The 13,103-nt window shown below is 50.6% G+C and overlaps 1 protein-coding gene across 5 annotated transcripts in view; it reads left to right on the forward strand.

Annotated features, from left to right (window-relative positions):
* The window catches only part of MYLK (myosin light chain kinase), a 173,349-nt gene that overhangs the window by 59,084 nt on the left and 101,162 nt on the right, over positions 1-13,103 (forward strand). For 3 of the 5 annotated variants that reach the window (XM_027583955.2, XM_027583953.2, XM_027583954.2), the window contains exons 6-11: positions 10-175; positions 1,931-1,949; positions 3,106-3,641; positions 4,200-4,406; positions 8,315-8,449; positions 11,516-11,668. In XM_027583955.2, the coding sequence (XP_027439756.2) occupies positions 10-175; positions 1,931-1,949; positions 3,106-3,641; positions 4,200-4,406; positions 8,315-8,449; positions 11,516-11,668 (1,216 nt within the window). Of the gene's footprint in view, positions 1-9; positions 176-1,930; positions 1,950-3,105; positions 3,642-4,199; positions 4,407-8,314; positions 8,450-11,515; positions 11,669-12,235; positions 12,280-13,103 lie in introns of those variants that run through there. The other 2 variants (XM_027583956.2, XM_027583957.2) reach the window with 2 other exon arrangements.

A 13,103-nucleotide genomic window follows, 5' to 3' on the forward strand; every position in this document is an offset into this window, starting at 1 on the left:
CGTCCACAGGGAGAGGTTCCCCTGCAGCCAAGTGCCCGTGTGTCTATGTCTGAGAAGAATGGGGTACAAGTTCTGGAAATCCATGAGGTCAGCTGCGATGACGTGGGAGTATACACGTGCCTGGTGGTGAATGGGTCGGGGAAGGCCTCCATGTCGGCCGAGCTTTCTATCCAAGGTATCGAGTGGCGGGAGGGCTCGCAAGGAACCCCCCTGCCTGGTGTCTGTACCCTGCTAGGGGGAGCTGCTGTCCATTACAGATCCGCGTTCCACTGACCCACCCACCTGCCCGTGCGTTCCCCCGGGGGCAGAGTCTTGAACTCGTGTCCCGGCGCTGTGCCCCACACCTGTGTCTTCAGTCTTTTCTTCTTGCTCACATTCCTTTTTGTACCTCTAATTGCAACTGCCAAGAGTGGACATTGCAAATGCCTCGCCATCACCCCAAATTTAGCCTGCCTCAAATTTAACTTATCATCCACTCCGTCCTTCACATCAGGTGTTCCCTCAGCTTAACTCTTTCTACCGCAGAATTCTGCTTTTCCTCCTCACCTGGACTGGGCATTTCAGCATCTCCTCTGACCCTTGCCTCCTCCTTGCCGTAGGCATTAGCCCCTGTCGGTTCTTCCCTGGAAATCTCTTTGAATGTGTCTCCCCTTTACATTCCCCTTGGTTCCGCCAAGTCCAGCCTGTGGCAGCGGGAGCGTGGGTGGTGAAGGGGATTGGCATCACTCCGCCGGGCGGAGCGGGAACCTTGAGCAAGGTGGGATTTGGGGAATCGGGGAGGGAAAAAACCTTCACGCTCCTCCCCCTTTCTTACCCTCTTTTCTTCTACGATTTTTCTCTTCCATATTCCCTGCCTTTCTCAGAAACTAGTCCTCCTTGCTCTCCTTACCATTGTTGGCTGGAGTGTTCTTCATAACCCACAGAAAGAAATTTATTCAAGACATACATGTGTACATGTGTATATAAACATATTGAACTGAAACAAGTTTCATGAAGCGGTCCTGAGTTGTACGATGCACAGTACCTGCTGGCATTCTCTATTCCATTCTACACCATCAAAGTCCTGGTCTGGACTGAAGAATTAGACTTCACAACTCACTGTGGGCTCAGACCCACTGTTAGGCATTGAGAAGAGTGATTGAGCCACTCCCCTTACTTGCCCTAGCGTTGAATTAAAGAACTGCTCCCCTCCCAAGTACTTAGTGACAAAATGATGTGTGGCCCGGGATGTGTTTTAAAATGCTCCCAGAAGAAGCTCCTCTGAAAACCAAAACAAAAAGGAACAGAAAAGACAGGCAACATGGTGCTATTTCCTTAATCTGAGCGATGGCTTTCAGAATTGGTTATATCCTCTCTACTATTGTATGTTTTGAAATTTTCCACGACAAAATTTTTAAAAACGATATGGCAGGGAAAAAGAATATATCTATAGTATGTTTTCTTCTTTAAAGAACTGAATGAAATTACACTTTCCCTGTACATTTTTAAAGCAGGTATTTGTCAAAACTGATCATTTGGGAGGTTTGTTTTTGAGGGCCGCACGTAAGTTAAACTGTTTGGGTTTGAAATTTTCAGATGTTTGTTTTGGTTTGTCCCTTGATTGGTTTCCTTCTGTGGCTGGTGAACGGGACAGGTCCCATGGCATAGGGAACGGTTGCCGAGGCTTCCAGAGAAGGCCCAGGGCAGCAGTGGAGGCCTTGAAGGTGTCTCAGAGCGGGGCTCAGACAAACTCCTCAGATTAACCCAAGCAGTTCAGCACCAGGGACGCTGAGGGAGGGGCGGAGGGAGGGACAAGCATTGGTGGGGGGGCCAGGCGGAAGCTGACGAGGTGAACACTCTGTCAGAGATGAAAACCAGTGCTGTCTCATCACTGTCTCCTCTTGGTACGTAAAAGAGTCCACTAACAGTCTCCCCTTCTCCCTTTTTCCAGGTTTGGACAATGCCAGTAGGTACGTCTAGGCTTTGTAATCACTGTCTCCATCTTGAGATGCCCTGCAAGAAAAGAGAGGTTGTAATGGAGAAATGCCCTGAATTTCCAAGTCATTGTATAGGAGGGAGAGCTGACCGCTGGGGGCATAGTTAGGTTTTGTTTTGTTCTCCTATTGCAGTATGCCACACAGGCTCTGGAGCAGGCTCGCCATCGTAGTGAGGCTCTCGAAGACACAGTGCTGTCGTCTTTCTTAGCGTCTGGCCAGTCCCAGTTAGCTGTCACTAGGAGGGGCGCTGACCAGGGAGCCTGACACGGGCCAGGCAGGGTCCGCTCACCCACATAGCCCATCTTCCTCAGGAGCTTCCTTTCCCGTGCATGAGGCCTGGAGCCAGATGCTGGGTCTGCGGGGTGGGCAGGCATCTGGTGGAGGGAAAGGGCTTTAAACAGAGCTGCACGAAGCCAGAGTTACAGGCTGCAGTGTGTCCAGGGCAGAGGAACGAGCAGCGCTAATTTAGATTAGAGGGTCAGAGAAACCCTTCCTGGACACTTGCTGTTTGAGCTCAGGCCCTTGACGGGGAATGTTAGCCAGGTGAAGAAAAGCACGGGGAGCATGCTCCCAGCAGGGCGCTAGCATGTGTGAAAGCAGGGAGATGACAGAGAGGTGGGCCCTGGGGGACCCAGAAGAACACTGGTGTGGCTGCTGCCCGGCAGGAGTCAGGTCCAAGAGGCAGCGGGAACCAGCTCACGTAGGGCATCCTTGTGGGCCACGTTGTGAAGCTCAGTCTCATTCTCGGTGCGGTGGAGATTGGCTGTGCTTGCCGTGCAGACCGTGGATCAGAGAGGGCCAGCAAGGACCTGGGGGAGGCGGTTGCATGGTGGGAACTAGGGTGGTGCTCGGGGGGTAGGATAAAGGCAGATTGGATAAATGCAGATAGAACAGGCTCTGGATCGGGATGAGGGGCAAGGAAGTGTCAGGAATGGCTGCTTGCCCTCTGCCTTGGGAAGCTGAGAAAGCTGCCGAGAGAGACTTTTGCTCGCACTCTGTCTTCATTTGTGGGCTTTTGTGATCGCTGGAATCTGGGCTTGTCATGAGTAAAGCTTGTGAGTAACCAGATGACCATTCTATTTCTCCTTCTTCTTCCCCATTGCCCCCCACCCCAACCACAACCAAACAGGTCATTGGTGAGAGGAACAAAGGCGGCCAATTCAGATATCAGGAAGGAAGTGACCAGTGGAACCACACAGGGGCCGAAACTGGACAGCCTTGCGTCTGCTGCCGAGAGAAAGAACTGCTCCAATACCCAGAGAGGGGGCCCCCCGACCTGGGCCACAAGTAGTCAGCCTCCGCCCCTGCGGGAGTCCCAGCTGGAGTGGTCTGGGGACCCACCCGGGAAGGCCCTGAGGAGCCCCGTCCTACAAAAGACTTCTAGCACCATCACCCTGCAGGCTGCAAAAGTCCAGCCAGAACCAAGAGCACTGGTCTCGGGTGCCCCCTCGTCTTCCAGAGAGGAGAGGGAGAGGCCAGCTGCGTGCCCCCCAGCCACCCTCCCCACCAGGCAGTCCAGCCTGGGAAGCCAGGGGGTGGTGAGCAAGGTTGCTACAAGGAAAATCCCCATGGAGCGCCAGAGGGATTCCACCTTCCCCAAATTTGAGAGCAAACCCCAAAGCCAGGAAGTCAGTGAAGATCAGACAGTCAAGTTCAGATGCGAGGGTGAGTAGAGCTAAAGAAGGTCACCGTCCCATCCGCCCCACCAGTGTAGCCCCTGGGTGGCCACTCTCTCCGTCAGCACAGTGGTATCCACCCAGCCCCTTGGACTAGAACCCAGAGCACCCCAGAAGCCACCTTATAGGAAGGACTCAGTCTAGTAACGTGCCTTGTTCTGGAGAAACACCCAACGGTGGCCCGTTGTTCATTGTTGGATATGGCATCGGCCCTGTGTCCTGATCCTAACCACCCTAGAGGGGAAAACCCATCATCACCATCGCCATCAGAAAACAAGCCACAGGGGCTCCTGCTCTTTTCTCCCTTTTGCTGGCTTTGGCTGATCTGGAGACCTGGCTTGTCGCCCTATGTCCCTCCTCCCCACAGACCCTGCCTCCACCTTGAGAGGTTTACTCGTGCACAGTGCAGGGTGAGGGGCAAGAGAGCCTATTCTGCAGGAGGGCCTCTCAAACCAGAACGAGCCTCTCCCTCAGGTCCAGCATCCTGCTTGCCCCACAAGCACAATGCACTCTCTGGGAACCTCATGTCCTTCACCTCGCCCTGTAGTTTCAGGGACCCCAAAGCCTGAAGTGACCTGGTTCCTGGAAGGTGCCCCTGTGAGAATTCGAGAAGGCATGGTTGAGGTTTATGAAGAAGGCGGATGCCATTACCTCTGCCTGCTGAGCGCGCGGGCCAGAGACAGTGGGAGCTATAGCTGCACGGCCTGCAATGTCCGAGGCCAGGTGTCCTGCAGTTGGACCCTCCTGGTGAAACGTGAGTACGCGCCTCCAGTCACCCTGTTTCTCTGTGGGGGGGGGGCATCCATGGGGTGCGTCCTACCCTGCAGGAGTATCACCTACCACCCCCACGCAGGGTGTACAGCCCGACAGAGGCATCATTCCCACCCACATGCCAAGGCGAAAGTCCTTGCTCCAGGACAGGTGACTCCTGATGAGGAGTTCACATCAGAGTCACCTCAGAAGAAGCATGCCCACCCCTCATGCTCAGCCCTGCTGAGAGCTCCCTTTTCTGGTTCCTCAACTGTCCAAGGAGTGCCATGACTCACTTTTCTAACCACAGAGAACCAAACATTCCCTAAATATACACGTTGAGAGTCATATGAGATGATGTGGGATCCCGCATCTTCTATGTTTATTGTAATATCTGTTTATAAAAGTTGTGCCTGTTTGTTTTGGGGGATTTAAACACAATATAGTTTTATGACTCAGAAATAAATGATATTTTAATGTTTTTAAAACAAAATCGGCATTGTGCTGTTTGTATACTGCTTCCTAGTCTAACTTGCTCATGTTACATAAGCATCGTTCTTATACTACTTCTTTCTATATTACTTAATATTATTCAAAAACATGATTTTAATGGCCATATAATGTTTCATAGAATAGTGTACCTGATTACGCTTGCTCTTACTGTCGAATTTTTAGGCTGTTTCCATTTTTTCACTATTGTAACAAAACTGTGATAGATATTTTTGTACCCATCTATCTCTCTATGAAATTTCCTCATTTTAAATGCTATTCAGGGACCCTTGACCCATTGAGGAACATATTAAACCACAAGGATAGAGTCAGCAAATTTCAGGCTTTTAGAAGTTCAATGGACAAATAACCTTTGTCTATTTTTTTTTCAACAAACAAATTGCAAGAGAAAGAGGAAGGGAGGGACAACCTTTAGGAAACATCGGTGAAAAGACAGGCAAGAGATATCAATAATCACAATCTTTGGACTTTGTGTGGCTCCTGACAGAGACAACTTTAAAAACTTTTTTTAATGAGAACACCAGGAAAATTTGAGCATTCACAAGGTATTTGGTATAATGGAATTAGTGCTATTTATAAGATATGACGGTGGTCTTGTTATTTTTTAAGCCTTTGTATTTTAGAGATATAAATTGAGTTGTTTACTGGTGAAATGATATGATATTTGCTTCAGAAATAATCCACGTGTAGTGGGAGTTGGTGGGGGTACAAATGAAATGAGATCAGCCGTGAGTTGATAATTATTAAATTTGAGAAACGAGTATATGATAATCCACGGACTGCTCTCTTTCCTAGTGTGTGTATTTGAAATTTGCCATAATAAACATTTCCCAAAAAAAGAAAAGAAAAGAGAAGAACTTAGTGATTCATCCGTGCAGTAGGATTCCATGCAGCCAGTAAAACAAATATGGCTGACCTGCAGACTCTGATGGTGAAACATGTCCAAGATACCAGTAAGGGAGAAAAGCTAAGTGCAGAGCTGTGTGTATCATATGCTATTTGCATAAAAGGAAAATAATGTATGTAGATATGTGCAAACAGATGCTTATGTGTGCATAAAACATTTCTGGAAGGGTCCACGCGTTGCCTCAAGGAAAGGAAACTGGGGATGCTTAGGAAGAGGTGGGGGGTAGTCTTACTTCCCACTGCATGCATACTGTTGATTTACTTCTTAATTGGGATTTTCACTATGGTCATGAATTTCTTTCTAAGAAATAGTATCCATTCCATTTGGAGGTGGGGGTGCCCTGTAGAGTTCACAAGTCCAAGCACCCGAGCCTCTGTGCAGGGGATGGACACGTGGCATCAGGTCCACCAAAAGGTTGAAAACCAGCAGGCTTTTGTTGGAGTGGTTGTTGTTATTATTAAATGGAAGCCATGCATCGAGACTATACTTGCAGCAAGTTGGGGGTGAAAGAGAATATGGTCTTCAGAGCTACCACAAGATCTGGGGCAAACTGGATGGGAATTAAGCGGGCCGCCAGCGTGGCTCTTCTTACCAACGGTCAGCTGTTTGTTTTTGAATGCACGCTCTTCAGAATGTTGTAAGCCTTTGGTTAATTTCCAGAGTTCTGAAAAAGTTGATTTCGACTGTTTCTGCCAGTGTTCTTGTTGCTGGTATGGAGGAGCGGGTTTTCAGGAGCCTTTACTCTGCCATTGCCGAAGTACTTCTGGGCTCTCTCCTGGGGATACTGACTGTTCTAAAACCTTTCCGGATGACTTCGCCAAGATGCAGGCCACCTGATCCCTACTATCATGCTCTGGTCAAAACGGAAAGAAAATCTTCCTTTTTCTCAGTGGCCCCTTAAGCTCCCACTCTATTTCTCCACTGTCTTTCACCCCCAAACTCACTGCAGGTCTAGTCTCGATGCCCAGCTTCCATTTGATGTAACAGCTAACACTCCACAAAAGCTTGCTCAGTGTGCCAGGCTTTGTGCTAAATGCTTTACCTCTGTTGTTCCATTTAGTTATCCCAGTGGTCTGAGGAGATAATTGTAGTCACACCCATTTTCCAGGTGGGAATACTGAGCTGTGATGAAGTTAAACGACTTGTCCAAGGTCACATGCCTGGTAAAAGATAACATATTTCTAACCCATGTTGGTTTGACACAGAAGTCCGTATTTTTTCAATGGCTCCCAAAGGCATTTCCCTGTGAGGGAATGTGACGCCGGCTGGGAAAAGGGATAGAGGTGGCCACAGCTCTCGAGGTAGTCTGTCCATCCCTTTCCTCAGCTCCAGTCCCGATCAGATGCCCCATTGTTCCGACTTAGCTGCTCTCCCCCAGCCTCCTCCCCCCGTAGGGGAGCTCTGGTGTGGAGGAGGAAGTGGGGACGCAGAGTCAGAGAGCCAGGTGTAAAGCCTGCCTTCGCCATTGGGCTGGACTATGAGAACTTACTAACCTGGTCTATAAAATGAGCTGAAGAAAGCGACCTCATGGCGCTGTCACAGTCACATGTGGGAATGTCCCTGGCACATAGTAAGCCCTCCCGTACCAGTTTTTGTCCTTAAGCCCCTGCAGTATCATATGGCTTACCCCTCACCACTGCATGGGATAGCTTCTCCTGAAAGGCACCGCTGAGGCCTCTTCTAATCACCGAATCCCTTCCCCCTTCCCGGCTGTCAGCCACCTTGACATTTCTGCCACATGTTCTGCTCGTGGAAGAGACGATCTATCCCTATTGCTCTTAGTTAAGGCCCCCCCCAAACTACAAAATGCTCCCCAGTCCACCAATGTAGAGGGCTTCTGGAAAGCTCAGCTCAGTGGTTCTCAACGAAAATATGCATCAGAATCCTGAGGGAACTTAGTAATGCATAGTCCCAGGCCCCCAGCAGCCCCGAGCTGTTGGCCTAGGTTGGAAAACTGGGACACATGCGAGTCTCTGTCATTTATTTGATCCAGTCTTGGAATTGGAAAAAGTAACACTTTAAAATTGAAATGTCCTCCCCGGTGGGCATATTGTCTCTACAAGTACAAAGATATTCTCAAGGTTGTGCAGGTCCGATGGGATATGTTAAAGGAGAGAAGGGGCACTGGGGAGTACAGGGGGACCAGGAAAGCAGGGAAGAAGGAGCTCTGCGGATGCTCCAGGACAGCAAAAGGCAAGACAGGATAGGAGATGCCTGAGACCCAGAGGAGAGGGGGCAGGCCCGTGTCCTGAGCACTCCCGGACCTGGGCTGTTTTGTGACCGTGAATAAGCCCCTGCTGGGTTCTCAGCCTCAGGCTCCAGGTCTCCACACCTGTGGTGCTGCCTGCCTCCAAGTTTGAAGAGAGGTTAAGGCCAAGCCAGGCTCCTGAGGAACTCTGGGTGCAACTGCCCGTGAGGCTTGGGGTGACTGCAGTGCCTCAGCAGAGCACGTCAGCTGTGGTCTGAGACGGCCTGTCCGTTCTCTGCCCTTGCAGGGCTCGCCGCGACGGAGGTGGCACCCTCTTTCTCCACGGTCCTGAAGGACTGCACTGTCATCGAGGGCCAGGACTTTGTGCTGCAGTGCTCTGTGCAGGGGACCCCGGTCCCCCAAATCACTTGGCTGCTCAATGGTGAGTTCCCCCCTGCTCTAGCCCCCTGGGCCCTTTGGCCCTGCCTGCGTTCTCACTTGGCTTGCCCCATTTATCCCTCAGAACCTACAGGGTACAGAGAGCTCACGGGACTGTGGCGTCTGCCATCGCCTGGCTGGGGACATCGGGCAAGTTGCTATTCCTATCTGAGCCTTGAGTTCCTGCAACACATGAATATGTCAGCTGCCTCCCAGTGTGGTGGTTGCGAAGTACATTAGATCCTTTATATAAAACAGCTAATGTACATGGCTGCACAGGCAGTTTGGTTCATTTATGTGGCCAGGCTCATAGTGGACCCTCAATAAATATCTGTTGAGTCAATAAATGAACAAATTAACAAATTAGTGAACGACACTAGAAGTTACTCATGGAACCTCGCCTTTTATTTAGTGGCAGTTGGTTTTGGGATTCATAGACAAGTAACTCGTTGTAATGTTATAGTCCTATAGAGACATGCCAACTTTTTTTTTTTTTTTGCCAAGTAAGGCCTTTTGAAAAAATTAGTTATCATATATGATCACTCTTCTCTTGGTAAAAAAAGCCTTTCGATTCCAAAAGTATGGGAGGACTCTAATTTTAGAACTGAGAACAGCCCATCAAATTGATGGCATTGGGCAGGGTCTGCTTTGGAAACCCCCGCTTTGGGGATCCACAGGGAGGATGAAGGAGAACTGCCGGTGAGGGGACCAGGGCACTTAGCCTTCTCTGCCATCTAGGGGCCAGGGCACCTCGGACACCCCCCTTCACCTCTCCGGGCATCAGCTTCTTTATGGGTGAGGAGATGGGCTGGAACAGAAGTTCTGGGACCTCAGCCAGCTCTCAGGGCTGATAGAATAGGCTCCTTAAGGGACAACGGCACCTGTCACCTATGCACCAAATAGCCCCGTTTCTACACTATTGACGCACCAAATAGCCGTTTCTACACTATTGACGTGTTACTTGGGAACCTTCCCAGTTGGTATAGTTTGCTTAGGCTTTGCTAGAGATTATCTCTGGTCAAGTGAGAGAAGGTGCATATAGTCTTCCTGTGTGTCATCTTCGTGGGCAAATAAGTGACACTTGAGGTCACCCTTCCACCCCTCACTGTGGACAGAGCTTCTGTCGGATCCCGTGACTGACTACAGAGAGGCAGCCTCCTTGCAGCTGGAACAGAACACGATGTTAAAGACTAGTAATGGATCTGAGTAAGAGAGTTTCACTTCCGTCTGGCTCAGGGTCCAGACCAGGGGTCAAGAAACATTTTCCGTAAGGCCAGATAGTAAATATTTTCAGCTTTGCTGGCCATACAGTCTCTGTCACAACTACTCAACTCTGCTGTTGTGGCATCACAAAAGCAGCCAGAGACAATATGTAGATGAATAAGTATGGCAGTGTTGCAATAAAACTTTATTTATGGACACTGAAATGTGAATTTCATACAATGTTCACAGATCACGAAATATTTTCCCTTTGATTTTTTTCAACGATTTAAAATCTGTAACAACTATTCTTAGCTTTCAGGCAGTACAAAAACAGGCTGCAGGTCAGATTTGGCCTGTCAGCAGTAGTTTGCTGATCCCTGGTCTGCACCCCTCAGGACCTGGAAAAGCGACCCCACCGTTTTAATTCTTGGTCAATCTTGGCATTTCCACACCATTGCCACTAGAGGGCGATCGTGCTCAAGTTCCCCTGGCTGCTACCCATCTTGTCCCAGTCTCCGGGCAGGGAGAGTTCTGTGTCTCCAAATTCTGAGTGCCTTGAGCCAACAACTCCTTTCTGGGGCCACCATTCTATCCCATGTGTGTAGGACCAAAATGAGTTATGCTCCAGTAACAAAAGAGGTCTTAAACACTATGTTGGCACATTTCGACAGCAGAAGCACTTTGATGGCAGTCATGAAATGTACTGGTATTTGCAAGGAAGAGAGGTGTTAGAGTGTCTTTTTTTTTTTTTTTTCTTCCACAAAAAGCGAAGAGCAGTGTTCAGTCCTCTCAGTAGCCCGATCCTGGCCCTTGCCTTTCCCAGCTCCCAGCCCCACCTTTATGAAGGGCAGAATCTCTTCCCTCCCGCCCTATGGCATGCTTGCTTGGCAGTCTCTGCAAACTGTCATAGAGACACGAGGTGTTGCTATGTGCAGAAGAAAACATTGCACTGCAGGGAGAGGACTTCTTTCTGTACTTTCTCCTTCCCCCCACTGCCCACCCCCAATTTTATGAAGTGCAAACCAGGACCCTGGGGCCTGACAAGGGAAGAAACTGACAGTCGCTTCCTATATGGTAAGCAGACACATTCCTGCTCTGGGGCCAGAATCTTCAGTAATGAGATTTTTTTTTTTTCCTGGAAATGAAAGCTCACATCCTGGAATGATAAAGTCCCAGGGACATATAGCATTAAGGAAACCACTGGAGTTCATAGCATGCACTTCTATCTCCATGCAGGGTTTTATGTGACCTGAATAAAGGGCCTCTTGTGTTAGGGACTCTGGGAAGAAGGGGCCAGAGTCATTTTTAGTTTCCCATATTTATCTTTTCCATGAACCCTAAAATGCACCAAAATGCACCTAATTACAACGTCAGGTTGAGGTCACACGCTTGCTTTCTGATGAATATCTGCAGTGGGAAATGGAATCATTATTTCTGGAGATGTCTAAAAGGAGCCAGGAGCCTCCTGTTGTCTGGGTGAGGCCTGTTGTGCCTGAGGCTGGGCTATGGGCCACATGACCCTGTAAGATTCTTTCCAGGCTCAGAATTCTGTGGAGTCCAGGCTGTGGATGTGGGGACTGTTTCTTTAAACAAAATGCACAGAACTCTGCCCCCTTCCCTGCTGCATTCGAAATGCCTCCAGAATCTCTCCCCACAGTCCTTCCAGCCCCAGCCTTGCTCCTGCACCCCAACAACCACGGCCTCTCTTCCATGTCCCTCCCAAACACCTGCTTTCTCTGCCCAGCTGGCTAGGGGAGGGCCTGACACGTCAGCCTGCAGTGGATCTGAGCGAGCATGGTGACATGACAGCAGTAGCCCCAGCACTGGGAGCCCCTTGGCCTGAGTCTTCCTGTGCTTCCCTCCACAGAGCAGCCCATCCAGTATGCTCACTCGTCCTGCGAGGCCGGTGTGGCTGAGCTCCACATCCAGGATGCCCTGCCGGAAGATGATGGCACCTACACCTGTCTGGCCAAGAACACCGTGGGGCAGGTGTCCTGCAGTGCCCGGGTCACTGTCCATGGTAGGAGCCTCTGGGCACCTCTCTAGAAGCACCTTTGCTGCAGACATCTGCTTGGGAGAAAGAGCACACTGCACCTGAAGGCAGGCAGGTGGAGGAAATGGCCTCTAGAGGTCCACAGTGACAAGGCAAAGGCCCGTCCCCCACCCCCTCACCCCAGCGGGGCTGAGGGAAGATGCAGGGGAAAGAGGCAAGGGCTCCCTTGGCTCAAGAAGCTTCCAGTGTGGTAGGAAGAAGTCCTTGCACATTGAAAGATGTCCCAGGAGGAGTACTCACATACCCTCTTAGGACTTAGGGGTCTCACAAATGCCACCTCCCGTGCTGGGGGTCACTGGGTAACAGAGTGCTGGTACTGAGGCTTCGAGAGGGTCCCAGGTTGTTGCCCTTTTCCTTCTGACCCTGCTCCTCCCCACCAGCCTAGGCTGGTTTTTCATAATCAGCAGCCTGGTGTCCAGTAATCTGATTACCATGCTCATCCATTGATCCTCGCCGAGCCCTTAGTCCCAGGAAGTTCCAGGGGAGTCACGGCCCTCGAGACAGAGCTGTCTGGGCTGTGGGGTCAGCGGGCATGGTGACAGTGCCCAGGGAGTGCTCCCTGGGGTCAGGGTATCCAGGTAAGCCTGCCTCCCCACCCCACCGCCCCCGTCCCAGGCTTGGGCCCCCGCTCCTGTGTGTGACTGGGGCCTGGGGGCTCTGCTTTCCCAGCATGCTGGCAGGAGACCATGTCTCTTCCCTCTGTCCCCCGGGGTTCAGGTCTTGTGGGTAGAGTCTCCCAATAACGTGAGCAGCTGCCTTCTGGGCGGCCACAGGACCCGGTTTCACTGAAAAGGGTAAGGGGAAAATCATGCGCTGGTTACTGCACTAAATGCTTTCTCATTTAGACCTCAACAGCCATGGGGAGGGCCATGCTCTCCCTGCTTGCCCTTATTTTAGACGGAAGGGTCTGGAGGTCTCAGAAAGCATACGCAACTTGCCTAAACACACAAGCTGATAAGTCAGACTGGGCTTTCAGACCCAGATCGCCGTGACTTCAAGCCTGTGCTCATTCCTATGCCCTGCCCTTTTCCAGAGTGTGAATCCACTGGCCCGGAGGGGGAGCCTGAGCCCTGTAGGCTGGGCAGTGTCACCCCTTAAGGATGAAGGGGCTTGTGCTGACGCTGGCTCTGTGAGGCTCTCTGCCAACAAGGGGCACACTCCTGGGCCTCCCCCGTTTCTCTGAAGTGCTCTGGCATGGAGTCCTCACCTGCCTCCTCTTCCTTCCAGGAAGCCGTTCACACCCAGGTGGGAGCCTGACTCTGGCCCCCTGGGAATCTGTCAGCCAGAATGGTGGCTGACATATCTATTCTCTTTGTCCCCACAGATCTCCTTTCATGGCTCAGTAAGGGGCCTCCGGAAATTGTGGTAATGAAACAAGAAGAGATCTGAGCTTCGTCTCTTT

The sequence above is a fragment of the Zalophus californianus genome, chromosome 1 (assembly GCF_009762305.2).
Source record: "Zalophus californianus isolate mZalCal1 chromosome 1, mZalCal1.pri.v2, whole genome shotgun sequence".
Taxonomy (NCBI): domain Eukaryota; kingdom Metazoa; phylum Chordata; class Mammalia; order Carnivora; family Otariidae; genus Zalophus; species Zalophus californianus.